The following is a 22,174-nucleotide window of genomic DNA, read 5'->3' as shown; positions in this document are numbered from 1 at the left end:
AAGAAAACTGTTCTAACATATTATAATAATTATTAAATAAGATAATGATGTATTATTATTCTTATTAGGAAAATAATGAGACTTGTTCATAAAACAATATCTCTAGTAAGAAATATGAGATTTGTCTCCCATTAGAATTATATTTTTTATTCGTGTGTATTTCTATTTTTGCCATGTAATAGTCTATATAAACTTAGGAGTAATCAATAAAATATACGAGAATTTTAATATTCAACACTATCAGTTATTTTGGGAAGTTTAGGGTTGCTCAAACTAAGCTAAAAATAGAAGGCTCAGGATTTCTCGAATTATTCTATCAAATAATATCAAAATCTATAGCTTCGTTAATTATTCATCCCTTATTACGGAGGCATTTAAGAGTGTTAGCCTTGTTAGATAAATTATAGTATTTAGTATTTCTCTATTAATGCTTCCAATAAATTCTAACATCCTCAAAATCTATATATATATTGCATAATATGTAAAATCAAAAGCAAATAATTGGCACGTGTCACAAAAGTTTCGAAGTCTCAGAAAACGATTTTTCACAAAAAAAAAAAAAAAAAAAAAAATTGTTGTGGAACTCACTCCTGACCCCTTTATCACGTTTGGAAGTTGTGTAAAGTGCTAAGCTTGAAATATTTGTTGTTATCAGCAATGGTAGAATTTCTATACCGTCATTTTAGAGTGGTTTCTCCCGTTCAGCTAAGGATTAACTCTTACTGTTAAGTTAAAGAAAAATAAATGTTGAATAAAATTTAAGAAAAACGTCACTTAGTACCACTAATCTTTCGTTATTTTTACAATCATAACCTTAATTTTTAAAAAGTGTAAATTTATTAATATCATATCTTAAAAATTTGCAATATCAATTCTTTCGTCCAATTATATATATATGTGTGTGTGTGGATGATCAATTACAAATTATTATGGACTTACTTGTGATTTATACCGAAAGATTTGGATAGTTTGGGCTGTGGGGCCTTGAAATCAATTGAACCCCGTTTTTCTTTTGACATTCTTTCCTCATTTGCTGCAGAAAAATCCATTGAACTTCGTCTTTCCTTAGACATCCTTTTATCAGTTGCAAAAGAAAATGGTTGGGGGACCGTGTGCTTTTCCTTGGCGTTTCTTTTTGAACCTTCTTTTGATTTCTTTGATGAATCTGTTTGCCTCTCTCCATCTTTTCCACATAATTTAGATCCCCCAACACTTATTTCTACCTTATTTTCATGCCTTTCTTTCTCTATATCCTCGGATAACTGGTTCTTCTCAAGCACAGGAATGTCTTTTTCTGCTTGATCAGCTTCCACTTGTTTATCAGGCTTTTCTTCTTCAGTCTGCTCTTGTTGATGATTTTGTAATTTTTGTTTACTGTCTTTCTTCTCTTCCATACTGGGAAGACTCTGTAAGTAAGAGAAAAGTAAGGTTTATAGATAGTTCAAACACACCCATAAACTCAAATACTGCATTAAATAAGAAAATGCATGTATGTATGTATTTATGTATGTGTGTAAAAATGTTCTTTATTAAACTAACATGTATGCCTCCGGGATCAAGGATCAACATATGTCGCTGCTAGGTTGCTATGTAGTACAATGTTAGCAGGGAAACGGTACACACGCTCAAGTGTATAATTCCTGACTTGGCGGTGGAAATCACCACTAGATTTAGGATAAATCACTACTAAATTTTGGATATGATGATGATTTTCATTAACACGTCGGAGAGTATAAATATACTTGGAAGTGTGAGAGTGTGTTTAGCATTTCTCATATTAGAAACTCCATTGGCTCAAGAAGATCTAGTACAGAAAATTAAGATTAGAAATTTCTGAAGAAACAAGAAACAAACCTTGGGAACTCTTCCTCTCTTCCTCTTGACTCTTAGGGTATACTAAATACTTTGTGCTAAACTCGACACTAAATACTACTTCTGGGGAGGCTAGTCAGCTAATTAACAATAAGAATTGAAAATGAGGTAGTTGTCATTGAATATGGAAAATTACTTGGTGTTTCGAAATTGGTGCAAGTGGCAGCAAGGCAATTCACATTCAATTTATGTTAATACTGAAATTAAGCAGCCACATGGCTTTGTCTTCATGCATCTTGGCAATTGTATTTGGAGCACTTTGGCATATACATATTCTATTGTAATTAGAGTTCTAGGCCGGCAATTAATTAAATTTGTAATTTGGATATCCAATTCTCAAGCTTGTCCAATGAGAGAGAGAGGCTTTTGTTTTTAATCCAAAAGTAACTAAAGTAAACTATGCAGTAAGAGTAGTCTTTCTTCTCTAAGCCCTCAGATTAAGAGTGGAGAGGCACCGCTTTAGCTACACGAATTGATACTAATTGTAATCATTGACAAGATTTTGATTCGAACCAACTTTTTCTTTCTTTTTTTTTTTTTTCTTTTTTTTTTTCATTTTTGTGCTCAATTAGCTAGAGTCCATAAGAGTAGACTGAAATGTATTCAGTGTAGAAATTAGCTCCCTCTCCCGATAACATTGTCCAAGGAATCATATATATATAGGAGAGAAAGAGTAGCATATATATGGCGTTATATATATGTCGAATCACTCTCAGAAGTGCCTTAATATTGCAACATGTGGCGTGACCTATTTTATTTTGTTTTTAAGGATAAACCGGATTTTAAGGCATAATTTTTGAACCGATTTTTTAAGAGTGAACTAATTTTTCAATAGTAAACCGGTTATTAAATTATCTTAATCAAAGGCATTTAATTATATTTCAATAATTTTCCTTATATGTGATTTCATTAAATTCAAACATTTAATGCACAATATTAAGTATTATTAATGTTCAAATCAAGTAAGGAAACGAATAATACAAATCAAATTATTATGTATTAATATTTTTAGTCACTTTAATATTTTTAATTCAAATTTAGAAAAGGTTAGAGAAGACGAGTTTTTTTTCTACATATACTTTGTGCATGTAATAATAGATAATTTTTAAAATAAAAATTATTATTATTATTATTTTCTAAATAATAAGCCATTGAAAAACAATTTGATTAATAATAGATTATCTACAAAATAAAAAGGCCTACAAAATAAAGCTCTCCCAATTATTTCGGATTTTTTTTTTCTCTCTTTCTCTCTCTCACCGATTTAACTTCTTCATTTTTTTTTTCCTTTTATCTTTCTTTCTTCCCGTGTCTCTCTCAACTCTTCAAATATAACGACCTAAAAAAATCAACCTGAAGTAATTCCCGTTCTCAATCTTCCATGTGTATGTTTTTTAATCAAGAATTAACTTCTCTCTCTCTCTCTCTCTCTCTCTCTCTCCACTCTTCAACAATAATAACCTAAAAATTCAATCCCGAATTAATTCTTATTCTTAACCTTTCGAAAACGCAATTTTTTTAAAAATCAATTTTTAAAATCATATTTATTAAAACTGCAAACGAACCCTGAATAAGAATAACACAACCATCTCCAAACAATTATAATTGAGTATTAACTGTATTTGTAGGTTGTTTATTTTTATTTTTATTTTTTTCAGTTTGTTCTTTGATGAAAATTGCAACTTCTGAATTAAGATAATAAATTGGTTTGATTTTTGGTGGGCTAATGGAAGATTATAGTGTGTTTATTTGATTTTTGTGCAAAAAAGGAAGAGACTGTGCAAAAAAGGAAGAGACTCTTTCAAAACATTAAAGAGATAATTAAACATTGAACCTGAGAAGATTTATCTGATGGCATTAAATGTTGAGTGCAATATCTTGTTTTATTAGGTACTCATAAAATAAAAAGATTTTGTTTATTTTTACATTGTATTTGACTCCGTCTAGGGTTTCTATTTAATTGAAAATTTTGTTTACTTGGATTTATCTGTGCATCTATGTATAAATTTTTCACGACAGTAAATTGATTATTTTTATGTTTGTTTCTCTAGAAAGTTTCTTTGTATTGAAATATAATATGTATCACACCAATAAGATTTTAGGGAAAAATATAAAAAAGCCCCCTAAACTACCAGCCGTTTTCGATTTAGCCCCATGATGTTCCAAAAGTGATAAAGTAGCCCCCCAAACTACCAAACTTTTGCATTTTGGCCACTCCGTTAGTCTGGACGGAAACTGCAAAACGACGCCGTTTTATTAGGGTAAGTTACGAAAATGCCCTTTTTTTTTTTTTTAAGCAGGAGCAAAACGGCTCCGTTTTTGCTTAGGGTAATAGTTGTATATATTCTTTCAATCTTCATCGTCTCCTTCACGCAGCTCCGATCCTCTCCTTCACGCAGCCCCCCGCATGGTGCCGTCTGCCTAATCGGGCTGATTTGTTTATGAACTTTAAAAACTTGTGCGTATCTGTGTCGGTGCGTGTGCGAGAGAGAGAGAGAGAGAGAGAGAGATGATTTGTTTATGAACTTTAAAAACTTGAAATTGAAGGAAGAAACAACTTGTCTATGTCCCTCTCAAAACTAAAATTGCTCAAAGCTACACTACTTTTCCTACATTTACACAAACCTAATAAATTCTCACAGCTACTATTTACATTGTAACTTGAAAAATTCAACAACCCCTCTCCACCAACTGTGCTCTCCAGCTCTTCCACACCGTTAAGAATGGAATCTATGGCTGACCCACAGGAAGCTAAATCGAAAACGGCTGGTAGTTTGGGGGCTTTTTTATATTTTTCCCAAGATTTTATGTTTTAATTCATTTAAATATTTTATTGGATTTTTTTTTATTTTTGTGATTTACTCGGATTTTTTAGCTTTTTTTTTTTTTTTTTGAAGAAATATCATAAATTCTCATTAATCATGAAAAAATCATACGGAAACATTTTGTTCCATCAAAACAATATCACAGATAATTCCCGGAATAGAATTATTCCAAGTCTTTCCAATGAACTATTTACAAGCCTCTTGGGCCAAGCCATGAGCAGCTTTGTTGAGCTTTCGACTAACATGACGACATTCCCAGTTAGAAAAAAGCCATAAAGTCTGTTTCAAATCCTCTATGAGTTGACCATGTTTGAGCATTGAAACTTCCTTTGCATTTATGACTGTAACCACATTCATGGCATCTCCCTCCAAGATGAGATGGGAAACTCCAATTTCTTTGCTGAATCGAACCGCACGACACGCTGCCAAGGCCTCAATTGCGTTGGGTTCCAATTGGCCCTGTATGGGGATACATTTGGCGGCAACTACCCTTCCAACCTGATCCCGTATCACAATGCCCACTCCCAGCTGTCCTTTCTTAGTGTCTCGTGCTACATCCCAGTTGGCCTTGTGCCAACCCACCGCTGGAGCTTGCCACTTTTCAGCAACCTGTCATGCTCTTATTTGTTCCCCTGTGCAAGCATCCCCATTTGCTTTCTGAAATGCATTAATGGAGTTATGGGTCTCCTTTAATAAGTCATTTGGGTGAGTAAATAAGCCATGAAATACAAAGCTATTCCGGCGAAACCAGATTTTCCGGGCTAGTCGCACAAACAATATTTTTTCCTCATCTGTACCCTTCTGTAGGAATATCTCTGCTACCTTGAAAAAATCCGGGCCCTCCACCACCGTCTTCTGGAAAATTCTGCTACTCACTCCCCAAACATCCATAGCGGAGGGACAAGACCATAAAATATGATAAACTGTTTCTTCTGCAGTCCTGCAGATTGGGCATGAAGGCTCATCAACCACTCTCCGCTTTAGAAGATTTTCTTTTGTAGAGAGTAGGTTATGGCATGCACGCCACATGAACGATTTTTCTGCATTAGGGAGCTTCAGTTTCCAAAGAGTCTGCCACAAATCGCTAATTTGTTTCCTTGAGGAGACCTCCACTTTCTTGTTGTTCTCCATCTCTACAGCAAGGTGGTATGCACTCCGGACTGTAAAGTCCCCTTTCTCTGTTCCTCTCCAAATTAATTGGTCCACTTGGTCAGTGAGGCTCACTGGTAGAGATAGTATAGCCCTAACCTCCTCTTAACTAAATAGAGAGTTCAATAAAGAAATGTCCCACCAGTGAGTATTTTGATCAATAAGTTGATTCGCCTTTGCATCTGCCAAGAACTCAACGGGCGGCGAATGGACCATATATGTGTGAGGCAACGGCAACCACTTGTCCCCCCATATTTTAACACTAGCCCCATTCCCAATCCTCCAAATCATGCCATTTTTTTTTATCAAATCTCCTGCACTCTGGATACTTCGCCAGGCATACGATGGTTTTGACCCCAGCCGACTTTCAAAAATTGAACTACTTGAAAAATACTTTGCTTTCAAGATTTTTGCTGTTAAACTCTTCGGATGCTTCCAAAGTCACCAATATTGTTTTGCAAGCAGGTTTTTGTTGAAACAAACCAAATCCCTAAAGCCCATACCACCCGCAACCTTAGATAGCCCCATTTTTCTCCCAACTCATCCAATGGATGCGTTTATTATTTTCCTTGTGCCCCCACCAAAACTTTTGCATAAGAGAATTAATCTCCTTGCACAAATTTTTAGAAAGGCGGAAAACGCTCATACTATAAGTGGGGATAGCTTGGATAACCGCTTTTAATAAAATTTCTTTCCCAGCTTGAGAGAGAAAATTCAATTTCCAGTCTTGTAATCTCTTCCAAACTCTATCTTTAATGCCTTCAAATGCCTTAGTGCGGGATTTACCAACAATTGTGGGGAGCCCGAGATACGTATCATAGCGTTGGGAGATTGGTAGGCCCGAGGCTTCCATAATTTTTGTCTTCACAGCCATCTCAGTATTTCTGCTAAAAAATATCGATGTCTTCGCTCTATTCAGTTTTTGCCCAAAGGCTTTTTCATAGATGCCCAAAATTTTTGTTAATTGATGCCAGTGGTTCAGATCTACCCTACAGAATAGCAAACTGTCATCTGCAAAAAACAAGTGGTTAATCCGGGGACCTTTTTTTGAGGTTGGCACACCTCTAAGATATCCTTTCCTGTCAGCTCGATCAAGGAGAGAGCTAAGCGCCTCGGCACACAAGAGGAAAATATAAGGAGATATAGGGTCCCCTTGCCTAATACCTCTAGGAGGAAAAAAACGTCCCGTCGGACTACCATTCACTAGGATAGCATAATTTGTAGACCTAACACACATTATGATGAGTTCTACCCATTTTTCTGCAAAGCCTAGTCTAAGCATGACACTTTCCAAAAAAGCCCACTCTACTCGGTCATAGGCTTTGCTCATATCCAATTTAACCGCCATATAACCCTCTTTTCCCCACATACGAGTTTGCATCGTATGTAATGTTTCATAGGCTACTAAGATGTTGTCCGTAATTAAGCGGCTCGGAATAAAACCACTTTGGGTTGGAGATATTATATCTAGGAGGACAATCTTCAACCTATTTGCTAACACCTTAGAAACAATCTTGTACATGACATTACACAGGCTTATAGGGCGGAATTCGTTAACACACACGGGATTGTTGAGCTTTGGAATAAGAGCAATATAAGTGAAATTTCAATCTGCATCCATTATTCCATAATTTAAAATAGCAAGAACAAAATTACACACCTCAACTCCCACAGTTGCCCAATTTTGTTGAAAAAAACTTCTTGTGAATCCATCCGGGCCTAGGCTTTTCAAAGGTGACATTTGATGGATTGCTTTACAAACCTCTTCTGTAGTAAATTCAGCCAATAGTGCACTGTTCATTTCGTCTGAGACACGTCTGGAAAGTGCCCGTAAGCACCCATGCATGTTTTCTACCCCTTCAGACGTGAATAACTTAGTATAGTAAGCTGTAAATGCTACCTCTATATCCTCCTGAGATTCCCAAAACCGTCCCTCCTCATCTTTAATACTGTCTAGCTGGTTTTGGTGGCGACGCTGCTTCGCACTCGCATGGAAAAAACGTGTGTTACGGTCTCCTTCTTTCAGCCAAATCGCCTTTGATCGCTGCCGCCATATTATTTCTTCTTGGTCCAGCAAAGAGGACATATCCTCTTTGATTTTCTGCATATGGTGCACGTCACTTTCAGCTGCCTTTTCTTGGAGAATTTTTAATTGCTTTGCTTTGACAGCAATGTCCCTTTCCACAGTACCCACATGGTCCTTCTTCCAACTCGCAAGTTCATGTTGACACTCCACCAGTTTTGCACGACAGTTCTGCCAAGTGTCTCCTACCAACCCTTTCTTCCTCCATACCCTTTTAATAATATCCTTGCAAGCCCACTCCTTACCCCACGTAGCATCATAAATGAACCCCCTTTTCTGGACACGTCTCCTCCCTTTCCACTGAGTAGATAGTAGAAGAGAGTTATGATCTGAGCGAGCCACTGCTTCAACAGAAATATGGGCATTGGGGAAGCGTAAGCACCACTCCTTATTTGCTACCCCTCTGTCCAATCTCTCAAGTATGAAAGTTGAATCTTCTTTACAGTTGCTCCAAGTGAATTTGGGGCTATGAAAGCCCAAGTCAGAGAGTGCACAATCAGTGAGGGCTATTTGAAATGCCTCCATCTGCCCCCTCAGTCTACTGCTACCTCCCTGCTTCTCTGACGAGTCCATGATTTCATTAAAGTCCCCCATCAACATCCATGTCTCCGATTTCAAGTCACGTAGGACCCTTAAAAGGCTCCATGCCTCCTCTCTTTTATTGACTTCGGGATGGCCATAGAAGCCTGTCCACTGCCACGGAGTCCTTCCACCCAAAGAGACAATGGCGTTTATATGACGCCGACTATAATTTTGTATTGCAATATCAGCTTCTCCCTGCCACATAAGAGCTAAACCACCGCTCTTGCCCATACTCTCCACCCTAAAAACATTCTGGAAGCCTAGCTTTATTCGGATTGGCTCCAACTTCTTATTATTCATCTTAGTTTCCATTAAGAAAACCATATTGGGCTTCTTTTCTTTCACCAAACGGCGAAGTTCACGAACTATTCGGGGGTTCCCAAGCCCTCGGCAGTTCCAGCTGAGAATTTTCATGACGGTCAGCGGGGCTGTGAAGCAGCCCCCGCCAATCCCGATCTCCTTAGAGCTTTATCCGACTTCCGTTCCAGTGTTGATGAAGAAGAAAGACCCCTCGTAGAGGCTTTTTTCCGCGGGCCATTTGCCTTAGAACCATCTTGTGCATCCCCCCTACCTTTCATATTTCGTTTTCCTTTTACTATTTGACTGACTTGCTCAGGGAATAAACCAGCCCTTTCTCTTCTTTTCCATGTGGTTCCTATATTTGCTTTCTGAGTACTTACCAGGTCCCCACCTTCAGTTGCATTTTGGACCTTGACCTCAAAGAGCTTCATTTTTTCCTTCATTGGGCTTTGTCTAGTTCCCCCTATCCCCACATGAGGATGAATAGGATTCGGCCCAGGTAAAGCCACACTTTCCACAAACATCCCACCCTGACGTGGAGCATGACTTCTGTTCTAAACCTTCCTCCCCACCCCTTTCCATTTCAAGTGAAACCTTTGAACCTTATTTGCATGCTCCCATGATCACCTCGCCCGTTATTTTGTTTCCCATATAATTACTTTCCATAGGAGACTCCCTTTCCCCAAACGTTTCCATCCCCTCAGCTTGATTTGTGCCATAATAAATTCCTTGAGAATCTTTGTTCGTAACTCCCATGTTTCCTCCCGAATTTCCAGCAGCCGTTTCTTCAAGGGAAGGAGATTCCGGAATTAACGGACTTGCCATTCCAGCCTCCGCCTCCGTGCCGGAAACGCCCTTCATCTCTTCCGTTCCTCCCTCCTCCGTACTCCGATGATCACTAGTGGAACTGCTCGCCTTGTGTGTCCACCTTTCCGCAGAGGGTGACCTGTGCTTATGAACAGAGCCCCCGGATTATGAATTGCCGCTCCTCTACCCCTTCCCATCATTCTCAACCAAGGCCCAAACTGGGGTTTTTGTCCTAGGTTTCGAGATCCATGAGTCCCCACACAACCCTTGTCGCCATGACGGATTAGGCCACAATGGAAGCAGATCCATGGCAGCCGCTCATACTGAAATGCCACCCATATCGTTTCTCCCTGCAATTTCAATTTCCTACCCCTTGCTATTGGTTTCGTGAGATCCATCCGAACCCTTACTCGGAGATAAACACCCCAACCAATGCCCTCCTCATCCGTTTCAACCTCCTCAACCTCTCCCACCGACGAGCCAATTTGGTAACCTACCTGCTGGTTCATACACGCCAAAGGTAGTTTGAAAATACGAATCCAAAAAGAAGCCTTTTCGAATTCAATATTTTCAAGTTGTGTAAGCCCGTCAAACTCCTCCACCGAAAATAGATTTCCTTCGAAGATCCATGGTCGACCTTCTAACACTCTGGTTTTATCCCAGAAATGTTCAAAGTCAATCAAAAAAACATTGTCTCCCAGCACCTTGAAAGTTATCATCCCTGTCGGCTTCCACCATTTTACAAGAGTCGACCTGATCTGCTCCTTGCTAATCGTTCGATCCACCAGTAGCTTACCAACCAAACATGCTTGTCCACGATCCACCGTTCTAGAGTCCGCCTGCTGCGGTATCTCTATCTCTTCATCCTCATCCTCCATAAGCGAGAAATTCTGCCACAGTTTTGTTAGATCTTCCTCCATGATTCGTGTGCAACTGATTGAGAAAACTTTAAGAGATTTCTTCCACAGTCCAGAAGGACTTGAAAAACTTATTCCTTCTCCTCTAAGGTCTACGTCCGATTTTCTAGCATTTTTTGAAAGTGTAGAAAAGATCAATTTGATTGCATTAAATATTTAGTGAAATATGTGTTTTATTTTGTATTAAAAAGAAAAGAGAAGATTTTGTTTATTGAATGAAGATTTTATTTTGATTGTATCTCAAACATTATAACGATAGAGCATACTATTCCTTTGGTTGATTTGTTTTAATGAGAAAATGATTACTATTTTTTTTAAAAAAAAAAAGAAGGAATGATATATATGATTTGTAAAATTTTGTTTATTTCACTCTCTATTTTTCTGAGATGATTAGAACTTTATGGGTTTTATTTGTATTGAAATATAATAAGCATCACATCAACAATATCAGAGTTTCCTACTAACTTTCTTTAAATAATTTGATAATTAGAATTCAAGTTTTTTTCTTGCTATTTTTTTTTTCTTTTAAACTTTTCATTAAGTACAATTTTTGGTACACTTCAAAAAAGAAAAAGTACATGTTCAGTAATGTACTAATGTATAACATTTAGTATATATTTTCATTAAAATAGGCATGTCCCCAAAAGATAGTTCAATCGGCTAAGATCACGCATAATGAAGCGATTGTCACTAATTCGAATCCCCCTCCCCCCTCTTGTGTAGACATGTCAAAAAAAAAAAAAAAAAAGATTTTTGCACACACCTATTTAAACTTATAATGAAAAGTAAGATGAGATGCGTTTAAGTTTTTGAAATTAAATTATAATGAACAATCCTGCACATAGCGTGGATTATGTGCTAGTAATATATAATATATACATCGGATTATGTTACAACAGTTTTTCATGTGTCAAAATATCAATTGAAAGCACCTGAAAAAGGAGAGAAGTATGTAAAAGAGTTTGTAGCCGTGAGCCGACAAGGGCTAACTCTGATGCTTAAGTCTATATGTATTTTTTTTTTTTTTTTTTTTTTTAATGGGTTGATATAGGGCAAAGTTTTGGGAGGAAACAAAAGTCCTCATCTGATTTTGGATTCTTTTTATAATGGTTTGTTCTCAACTGCTTACCTTTAATTCCGTTATGATGATGGTCGTTGGAGTGGCTTATTCCTCATTCCTCCACTTCTCATTGTGCCTTGCGCTTGAAATCGAAGGCTTACGAGGTGGTTATGAAAATTGCCGATGGCGTGGAAGTGATCAGAAAGAAAATCTTTGTGCCGATAATTTGGTGAGCTTGGATCAATGGGTTGGTATGTCAATTACATGGGCTTGTTGGCTCATAAGACACAAATTAACTATAAACTGGTTTGTAGCTAATTCATACAAATCACTCTAATAAAGTGACATGTGTCCATAAAGCATGTGAGAAACTTTTTTTTTTTTTTTTAATATCATTAACATGAAAGTAAGTGCTTTAAAAACACATGTCATCTTATTAAAGCGGTTTGTATGAATTAGCTACAAATCATTTTATAGCTAATTTCTGTCCACCTTCGTATAGGGTTTCAAGAGAGATCAAATGGGTGACAAGTGTCCCTTTGGAAGTCCCATGGAAATTGCCCAATGAGATCCAAGGAAGACCCCCCATCCGGCCATCCAGGGAAAACAACAAGGGTGCCACATGGCAGGTGACGTCATCTTGATGTCACCATACTTAGCTCACATTGGCTCTAGCTTTTCCCCTTCTGGGCCACGTGGCAGGGCTGACATTAGCCTGAAGATGCCACATAAGCTGCCACGTGAAACCACTCAATATATACTTTATAGGGTAAAGTCCACTTAAACCCACTCAAATTATCACTTCAATGACAATCTACCCCCCAAACTTTCAATTGCGACAATTTACCCTCCAAATCACCAAAACAATGACAATGTACCCCTAATTTAAAAAAAATGACGAAATTACCTTTACTAAAATAAAAATAAAAATACAAAAAAAAAAAAAAAAAAAAAAATTCAAAATTTTAAGGGTATTTTTGTCTTATTCAAAATTTTATAGGGTTAATTTCATCATTTTGCTAGCATTGGGGGGTACATTGTCATTGTTTTGGTAGTTTGAGGGGTAAATTGTCGTAATTAATAGTTTGGAGTGGTAGTTTGAGGGGGTTAAGACATCTCCTAATTATTCAAACCATTCACTTGTTGATGACTACACGAGGCATGAGAAGATCAAAATTAATAGGACAGTGCAATGTATTAATTAGATGGAAAATCAGTCTAATAATGATTCAGGTCAAGACTTATAATAAGATTGTAATTGAGATTACATGCATAAATTAATATGACATGGGTATAGGCATATATGAGGTCATTTATATCATATTCTCTAATTAAATTGATTCGAAATAAATAGATTTGTAGTTCGGAGAGTGATATAAATAGATTTGTCAGAGTCAATTGGACAGCATATTTCACCATCTGTTGGGCTTATTAAAATAGGTTGCCTTGGCCACAGCTACACTCATTTTACACCGGTTGATGCTGCGTATTTTAAGTAGTTAACACTTTTATATTTTTTTAAGTGGTTGACATAATTAGAAGCTATTTAAAATGCGTTACAAAAATCAGTATTGAATAAGTTAGATAAATGAACGTGAAAAGTAAGAGTACTCTTTAACTATTGCCTATATGAAGCCCAAAGTAGCAATCGTGGGATGTACATGAGTGTGCTGTTCAAAGCAACTCTCTAGACTGGCAGGCTAGAACTGTGGTGCCATTCCAAGTGAGCAAAAACTAGAAAAAAACTTCTAGGGCAAAACAACATATTTTGTTTTTCTTCAATTTGCTAAAGGATTGGTTTTTGTTAACATTTTTATTTTATTTTAATTTTTCTGTTTTTCAAAACAAAAACAATAAATTAAGTATTCCTTATTTTTTCTATTTGAAGATTTCTATTCCTTATTTGTACAGAAATTAAGTATACCTATTGGGTCAACTTCCCTAGCTAGCAATCTTGATAGCAGCAGATAAGGACAAAATGATGAACTTGAAGCAACAAAACAAAACTATCAAGAACTCCAACAAATTGCAGATATATATAACCAATGAATTTAAACGCATAAGCTTGAACCAAAACAAAACCAAGGCATGGATGGAACATATGTACATCTAAAACAGTGAGATACAAGTTTTTGTTCTAAAATACAAATAAGAGATCACGGCATACCAATCATCAAAAAATTTGGAAAACTGAAATTAAGTACCACATAAAATCAAAACTCGGTAAACCATCTCCACTTTTACATCTAAAATCAGCTGCAACCAGAGGGATTAATCAAATTTAAGAGAGATAAATCACTCATTATTGTTATTATATTAATTAATTTATCATTTCCTATATATTTAAATTTTCGAATTACATGATAATTTAGTATGGTATCAGCACAAAAATCTTGGGCATTATAGCGACGCGTGACAAGTGTCCTTTCAGAAGTCCCATGGAAATTGCCACTACTTCACAATGCAAACATTGCAGGACTGAGACAAGAGTGATAGCAAGATGGTGCTATCGAGCGTGGAGGCAAAGATCATTTGAAGTCACACGTGACAACAAGATGGTGCTGCCGAGCGTGGAGCCGGAGAAGGTGATTAATGTAGATGGCGAAGGATATAGAGGTTAGGAAACGGTGTCAATGTCAGCACTGACGTCCATCAGGCAAAGCTCATCGAGCAAGCTCCGACACTTCTCCTAGGAGCTCTAAGCCTCATTGGTGTGGCGGCTCTCGTGGAGCCATGGCCACGCATCACCTAGTCCATCGACCTCGGCAGTGGCTCAGAACAGCGCCGGATATGAGAATAGCTACGCCTTGGCGCTGGAGGCTCGTGCTCGGTGGCAAAAACTGGCTCAGATTGATTGGAATCGATCCAGTGCTCAAAAAGCCCTACGTGGTCTCAAATTTACAAGTACTAAAACCAATGATGCCATCGATGCATGGAATCAAGTCCAAAGCAACTTGAATGTCCTTGCCAAAGACAGCTTTCTCTACCGCGTTGTTTTTGCACGATGCAAAGGTAAATTCTTCATTGGGATTGATAAGTATTTTTTGACATTTACGATTTTTGTGTTTGTTTACAGAAATGAAAGATTCCAATGAGTTTGGTTTGGAGATCTTCGATGACCAGAGCCGGAGATGAATGCTCAAGGTTGACAAGTGTGAAAGGAAAAGCAAGTCGAGCCCATCAACTTGAATTTCAATTCACAGGTCAACCTTGAGCCTTCATCTTTGGCTTTAGGCATCGAAGATCACTAGACCAAACTCCTTGGAATTTTCCATTTCTGTGAAAAAAAACAACAAAAATCATAATCGACAAAAAATATTTCTCGATCACATCGAAGAATGTACCTATGCATTGCGCAAAATCAGCGCAGTAGAGAAAGCCGTCTTTGGCCAGGACATTGAAGGTTCTTTGGACTCGGTTCCATGCATCGAGGACATTATCAATTTTGCTACTTATAAATTTTGGACCATGTTTGGCTTTATGAGCACCAAATCGATTCTAATCAATCCGAGCCAATTTCTGCCGCTGAGCACGAGCCTCCAGCTCCAAGGCGTAGATGTTCTCCACTCTAGTGTTGTTTTGAGCCACTACCGAGGTCGACAAAGTAGGTGACACATGGTCGTGGCTCCACGAGAACTATCACACCAGTTCGGCCCGAAGCTCCCTAGAGAAGTGCTGGAGCTTGCTCGACGAGCTTTGCCTGATTGACGCCGACGCCGACACCGACACCGACACCCTCTCCTAGCCTCTCTATCCTTCGTCATCTACATTAATCACCTTCTCCGGCTCCACGCTCGGCAACACCAGCTTCTTGTCACGTGTGCTTCAACGATTTCCGGCTCCACGCTCAACAACATGATCCTGTTATCACGCTTGACTTCAACAATCTCCGTCCCATCAAGTATGAATTCACTGGAAGCTTGCTTAGGAATATTGTCCAAAGCGCAACCCCAATGGTGGTTAGGAATATTGTCTAATGGCAAGGAATTAGTTCTAATGTTCTATCCGAAGCCCAACGGCGTAAGATGGTGCTGTCGAGCGTAGAGCCAAAGATCGTTGAAGTCACGCGTTACAACAAGATGGTCCTGTTGGAGAAGGTGATTAATGTAGATGGCAAAGGAGACAGAGGTCAGGAGAGGGTGTCAATGTCAGCGCCGGCGTCAATCAGGCAGAGCTCATCGAGCAAGCTCCAGAGCTTCTCTTGGAGCTCCGGGCCGCTCCGGTGTGGCGGTTCTCGTGGAGCCATGGCCACGCATCGCCTAGTTCGTCGACCTTGGTAGTGGCTCAGAACAACGCCGAAGACGAGAATAGCTACACCTTGGCGCTGAAGGCTCGTGCTCGGCGACGAAAACTGCCTCAGATTGATCAAAATCGGTCCAGTGCTCATAAAGCCCTACGTGGTCTCAAATTTATAAGTACTAAAACCGATGATGCCGTCGATACATGGAATCGAGTCCAAAGCAACTTAAATGTCCTCGCCAAAGATGGCTTTCTCTACCGCGCTGACTTTGCGGGGTGCATAGGTACATTCTTCATCGGGATCGAGAAGTATTTTTTGACATTTACGATTTTTGTGTTTTTTTATAGAAATGAAAGATTCCAAGGAGTTTGGTTTAGACTTTAGAGATCTTCAATGCCCTAAGTCAGAGACGAAGGCTCAAGGTTGACAAGTGTAAAAGGAAAAGCAAGTCAAGCCCATCGACTTGAATTTCAATTCACAGCTCAACCTTGAGCCTTCGTATCCGACTCCGGGCATTGAAGATCTCCACACCAAACTCCTTGGAATTTTCCATTTCTGAAATAAAAAAACAGCAAAAATCATAATCGACAAAAAATATTTCTCGATCACGATGAAGAATGTACCTATGCATCGCGCAAAATCAGCGCGGTAAAGAAAGCCGTCTTTGGCGAGAACATTGAAATTGCTTTGGACTCAGTTCCATGCATCGACAATATTATCAATTTTGGTACTTATAAATTTTGGACCATGTATGGCTTTATGAGCACTGAACCGATTCCGATCAATCTAAGCCAATTTCGGCTGCTGAGCATGGGCCTCTAGCTCCAAGGCGTAGCTGTTCTCCACTCTGGCGTTGTTCTGAGCCACTACTGAGGTCGACAGAATAGGCGACACATGGTCGTGGCTCCACAAGATCTAGCCACACTAGTTCAGCTCAAAGCTCCTGGGAGAAGTGTTGAAGCTTGCTCGACAAGCTCTGCCAGATTGACGTCGGCGTTGACACCGACACCCTCTCCTAACCCCTCTATCCTTCGTCATCTACATTAATCACCTTCTCCGGTTCCACGCTAGGCAACACCATCTTCTTGTCACGTGTGACTTCAACAATCTCCAGCTCCACGCTCGGCAACACCATCTTGCTATCATGCTTGACTTCAACGATGTATGTCCCATCTTGTATGGATTCATTGCAAACTTGCTTAGGAATATTGTCCAAAGCCCAATGCCGACGGTGGTTAGGAATATTGTCTGATGGTGAGGATTCAGTTCTACTATTTAGTGTTAAAATAATGATTAAGTGATTAAATTTACATCTTTCTATAAGCTTAAGATTTTGAGATAACTGGTAATTTAACATGGTATCAGAGTCAAATGTCCTGAGATCAAACCTTGACTCCGTCAATTCATCCTCCATTTAAATTAAATATTCCACATGTTTGAGTCCACATGTAAAGGAGAATATTAAAGTAATAATTACATGATTAAATTTATCTCTTCTTATAAGCTTAAGCTTTTGGAATAACTGGTAATTTAACATTTAGAACAGTATTATCCGAAACCCAACGACGTAAGTGCTTAGGATTCATTGTTCAGTGCACAAATGGGGCTAATAGTCAAAATGAGAGAGAGACATAGAGGAGGGTTATCAAGATATGGTGAGATACAATGATGTTTTTAAAGGAGTGTGAGTCGGTGGTGTACAAGGATTATAAGTTGGTATATATACAAAAATATGTGTATATATATATATATATATGTGTGTGTGTGTGTGTGTGTGTATTTACAAATATATATATTGGACTTAATCAATAGCTAGTAGTGTATTTTATACCTTGTATTAATTTGATTTAAGAAGGTATATATACAATACATAAAACCCTAAACACATTTTCTGATTTTCTATGACCTTCGGATCGACGTGGGCCTCACCCTCGGTGGGTTAGGCAAAAAACCTTGTTATTTTGAGAGATATTTAATTAATTAAATGTATGTTTGTCACAATTATGATATCGCTGCACTGATTCCACTGTAAGGTACATTTCTGCAACCAACGGATCACTCAATATTTAAATTCCCCACCTATTGTTTCATCTCTTATGGTTAACTAAGTACACTTGGTCCTTATATGCCTAAAATGCTTATTAGCCTAAATTTAAGCATTCTCAATAGAGAAGCTAAATGGTGCTTTTATCTAAAATGGTTAATCAGATTTGTAAAAAACATCCCACATTGAATTAGCCAAAAAAAATGCAAAATAGATATTTGATTGGATTAGCCAAAAAAAAAAAAAAAAAAAAGCTACATGTAGCAGCACTTTTCAAGAGAGTCATTTTATTTTTTTAGTGTTTTTCTCACATATTTTCTCTTTTTCCCACTTTTCAATGAATTATTATGAGAATATTCTTTCACAATTTTTAATAAAAAGATATTTCATAAATATGATTGACATTACTATGAGAATATGGTTTTCAAACTTAACGTTGGCAAATACGACATTTGAAAAATATAACCGTTGAAAAATATAATTATTATAAAATACAACCGTTTCAAAAATATTATAGTTACAAAAATGATTATTTGAGAAATAATAATCGTTGAAAAATTATTGTGCTAAACGAATTACCATTGAAAAAAAAAAAAAAAGAAAAAAGAAAAGAAAGAAAGATAAAATCAATAAAGAGTAAAAAAAATAATATTTAAATGATATAGATAAAAATATAGCTAATCTGATGTAGGTGGCCTTTAAAAATTCATTAGCTAAACTAGATAAAATGAGTTTTGAGAAGCCATTTTGCATAAAAATTTGGCTCCTCCATTGGAAATGCTCTAAGATACTTAATCCATTTCCAACATTAATCACTTAATCATCATCTCTCCTAGTAGACTCCGAAGCTTATTTATGTATTTCTATAACCTTACTAAGTTACATTTATTGCCTTCTAATGCCGTAAGGTTATTTTGAGACATATCACAATCCTATGACATTCACATCTTTAACCATTTCATTTAATACTTTACCCTCAATTAGATAGATACTCGAGTAAGTACATTATAGATTCTTAATGACTTAAAAGGTTATTTTAATAATTTAATTAGGTTAGATTATAACTTCATATTGTAACATGTTTAATTGCCATTTGAGATACGGTTAGATCCTAAGCATGATGCTACTCTTAAGACTAATTTGAGATTAATACACAATTCCAATAGATTCTTTCTTAACATTTTTTATTTATTTTTTTGACATGTTCACACAAGGGAAGGGGGAGAGAGGATTCGAACTAGTGACATCCACTTCATGAGGCGGAGTTCACAGCCGATTCTTTCTTAACATTGATTGGGTCTTTATGTCAACATTCCAATAGTCATTACTATTTATTTATTTACCTACTTATTTTTTAATCCCTTTGTTTATTCTTTTATTAGTCTAGGATTATCCTCTATTTGCTTATTTTACTATAACTATCAATTGATCCATCTTGTACCTTCTTTTATATTTATTTCATTTGACCACTAGCTCATTAATTGGCCCATTGATTAAGTTTGGGGTTATTCATAATACACTAATCTAACCAAGTTCACTTCTAATCATACTATTCAAGTAATAATCATCGAAAGGCCTAAGTCTATCTTTAATTATACTATTCAAGTAATAATTAATTAAAAAAATATTTTATGGCCCAAGTTAAGGTTTAGCACTTATTTTGCTATTAGTGTTTATTATGTGGGTCGAAAGTTAGGAATGACTATCAAGGTAAAAATGCAGATAAAAACTTCTGAATCAGGTAAAAATTTGACCAGAGAAGAAAAAAAATAAAAAATAAAAAATAAAAAAAATAACCAAGAAAATATGTCTAAAATATATAACGCTTGTTTAATGAGTTAAGCATGTCAGCTCAGGGAAAAAGAAAAAATAAAGTTGATCATGTCAATTAACAGGACAAAGTAGGTATTTTAATGAAAATCCCTTCATCATCCTAAAGAAATGAAATCATTTCTTAATAGCCGACGACCTACATATATCCATAGTAATCATTTTAACGAAATAATAAAAATTAAAAATTGATAAACTAATTTTTGTTTAAGAAATTGAAAGACAGAAAAATTTATATCCTCTGAAATAGATTGAAACTATCATGGTAATATTTGAATAGGTCTGACAGAAATATTAATCCTTTCGGAATAAATTAATAAGTCATTTGTTTCTTAATGTTCCTAGCTTTACTTCTGGGAAATAAATTGTACTTAGTGCGAAAATTAAAGTCATGCACCCGGCCAGTAGTGAAAAGTGAAAAAGAAAAAGGTAGATAAGCAGCTAATTAACAGAGAAACCAACTGCAATCATGGAAGTCTTAAGTTGATAATCAAGATTAATTAACCTAAAAATAGATAAATTACTTGTATAGCAAGTAATTATATACCTAATAAGTTCCTTCTGAAGTGCTCCTCCCCCCTTGGTCCTCCTATGTGAGGAGGAACCAGAACCAGTGGTGACACCATAGCTGTCGGTGCCAAAATACTGGCACTTCTCTCCGATCCTGAACAAGCTCGCCTCCCTTCGAGCTAGCGCATGATCTTGGATCTCCACCTCCACACTTTCTTCTTCGGACAACGAAAAATTCACCCGTAGTTTAGTCAGATCTTCCGCCATACTTGGCTTGCAATTGTAATGCAGATACACTCACCGATCTACCACCACACCACAGTCTACAAGAGATCTGAAGAAACACTCCTCCTCTAGGGTTTAGAGAGCCGGAGAGGAAATTCAAAGAAGGAGAGCTAGAGAGAGAGAAATGTAGAGAGAATAATTGTACCCCATATATATATATATATATATATAATGAGAGAATTTGAATTGAAAGAAATGAGAGGAAAATGAAAAATGAAAAATACAGCTGTTTAATGGCACGTGTGTACAGGCGTACAGCTGTGTTTTAGCGATGAATTCAGGCAATAATACATCTCCTGAGCACTTGCGAAATGAAAATATTCATTTGGATTTGGATGGTTCAGCCAAAATTAAATTTGGTTCTTTATATAGAAGGTCGGTCAGTTCATATTTATTGACCGATGCATGTGTTAGTTGGAAATTAATTGTACGTGGCCGTTGGATATCACGTGGCCTGAGAAATGAAGGGAAATTATATGGTTTTATTTGAAAACCAAGAAATAAATTATTAATTAGATGAAAACAAAATGGAAGATGTAATTATATTCTTGTGTACGATGAAGGATAAAAACTATTTTAAAACAGTTTTTATCCTTTAAAGTAATTAATTTTTATCCTTAAAACCTTTTAGGGAATTAGGAATTAAAGCTTGGTAAACAAGATAACTGATGACACCAGACTCACCAGAGACGTCACTTGATATACCTTTTAAACAAAATATATGATATATAAGAGATCAGCGTCAGTTCTGAGTATATATATATATATAAATATATGTTTTTTTCAAAAAAGCATACATATAGGCATATAGTTTTTAATGTGAAAATTGCTTTTGTGATTTTAAGTGCCAAAGTATAAAATAGAATACTGTTTTTAAATTGGGGAGTGATCGGAAACTAAACAAATGAATCCAGAAAAATTTTCAAACTGACATGACAAGAGTTTTTAAATTAAAAAAAATACAATTCTCTCTTCTTTGTCTACCGTCCACAATCTGTCACGTTAATTTGAAAAAAAATTTAAGTTTATTTGTTTTGCTCCCTAGGACTCCCCTTTTAAATTAGGTAAAAAAAAGGAAAAGGCCCCCACTTTTCACTAATTTGAATTGTATGCTACCTCTAAAATTTTAGGTGCCAACGTTGATGATCTCAACGATGTAAAGTACGTTGTCTTCGTTTCGGAGCGTCCAGAATATGGTCAGTGGCATGGTCCATGGCCCATGGCCCATGGCACACTTGAAGCCTTCGTTATCCGCAAGCTTCCTGAAAACAATTAAAAGATAGAGCAGACTAGGAAAAAAAGATCTCCGATAGGAATAGTTTGGTTTTGGGAGGGTTTGACGGCACGGCACCGCACCGCACACGTTAGGAGGGAGAGGGTGAGGAACTGAGGATAAACTTGACGGCGTCAGGTCTAACGGCAGCTTGAAAATTATGGGTTCCCACAGAAGGGCCGATTCTGTGGGAACCACAATGTACTAACTACTCTCCTCTCCTTGCAACATATTGGGCTTTGAACCACATATTCTGTGTTACGAAGAATTGGCGTCAAGAGTTGCGAGAAAGGAGAGAAATGTCTATGCATGTTTGTTTGTATGAAGAAAGAAAAAAAGGCCTATTCCATATTAAACATATGTATTTAATATTAAGAAGTGAAGTTTAAATCTTAGG

General features: G+C 37.0%; 1 protein-coding gene across 1 annotated transcript; it reads right to left on the bottom strand.

The window, feature by feature from the left end:
* Positions 1 to 1,119: 1,119 nt before the first annotated feature.
* Positions 1,120 to 20,645, bottom strand: LOC132176423 (phenylalanine ammonia-lyase-like). Its single transcript, XM_059588620.1, has 2 exons — positions 20,257 to 20,645; positions 1,120 to 1,406 (listed from the first exon to the last, which is right to left on the bottom strand). Exons 1-2 carry the CDS (start codon positions 20,484 to 20,486, stop codon positions 1,247 to 1,249), a joined length of 390 nt encoding a protein of 129 aa, XP_059444603.1. The 5' UTR covers positions 20,487 to 20,645; the 3' UTR covers positions 1,120 to 1,246.
* Positions 20,646 to 22,174: the final 1,529 nt, after the last annotated feature.

This window comes from Corylus avellana, chromosome ca3 (assembly GCF_901000735.1).
Source record: "Corylus avellana chromosome ca3, CavTom2PMs-1.0".
Classification (NCBI taxonomy): domain Eukaryota; kingdom Viridiplantae; phylum Streptophyta; class Magnoliopsida; order Fagales; family Betulaceae; genus Corylus; species Corylus avellana.
This window is presented reverse-complemented; position numbering and strand designations above follow the sequence as displayed.

Excerpts from the sequence above, each read along its gene's own strand:
- LOC132176423 (XM_059588620.1), bottom strand. The coding sequence starts at position 20,486 with ATGGCGGAAGATCTGACTAAACTACGGGTGAATTTTTCGTTGTCCGAA. Across the intron at positions 1,407-20,256 it reads CTTCAGAAGGAACTTATTAG|AGTCTTCCCAGTATGGAAGA; the intron begins GTATATAATTAC and ends TCTTACTTACAG.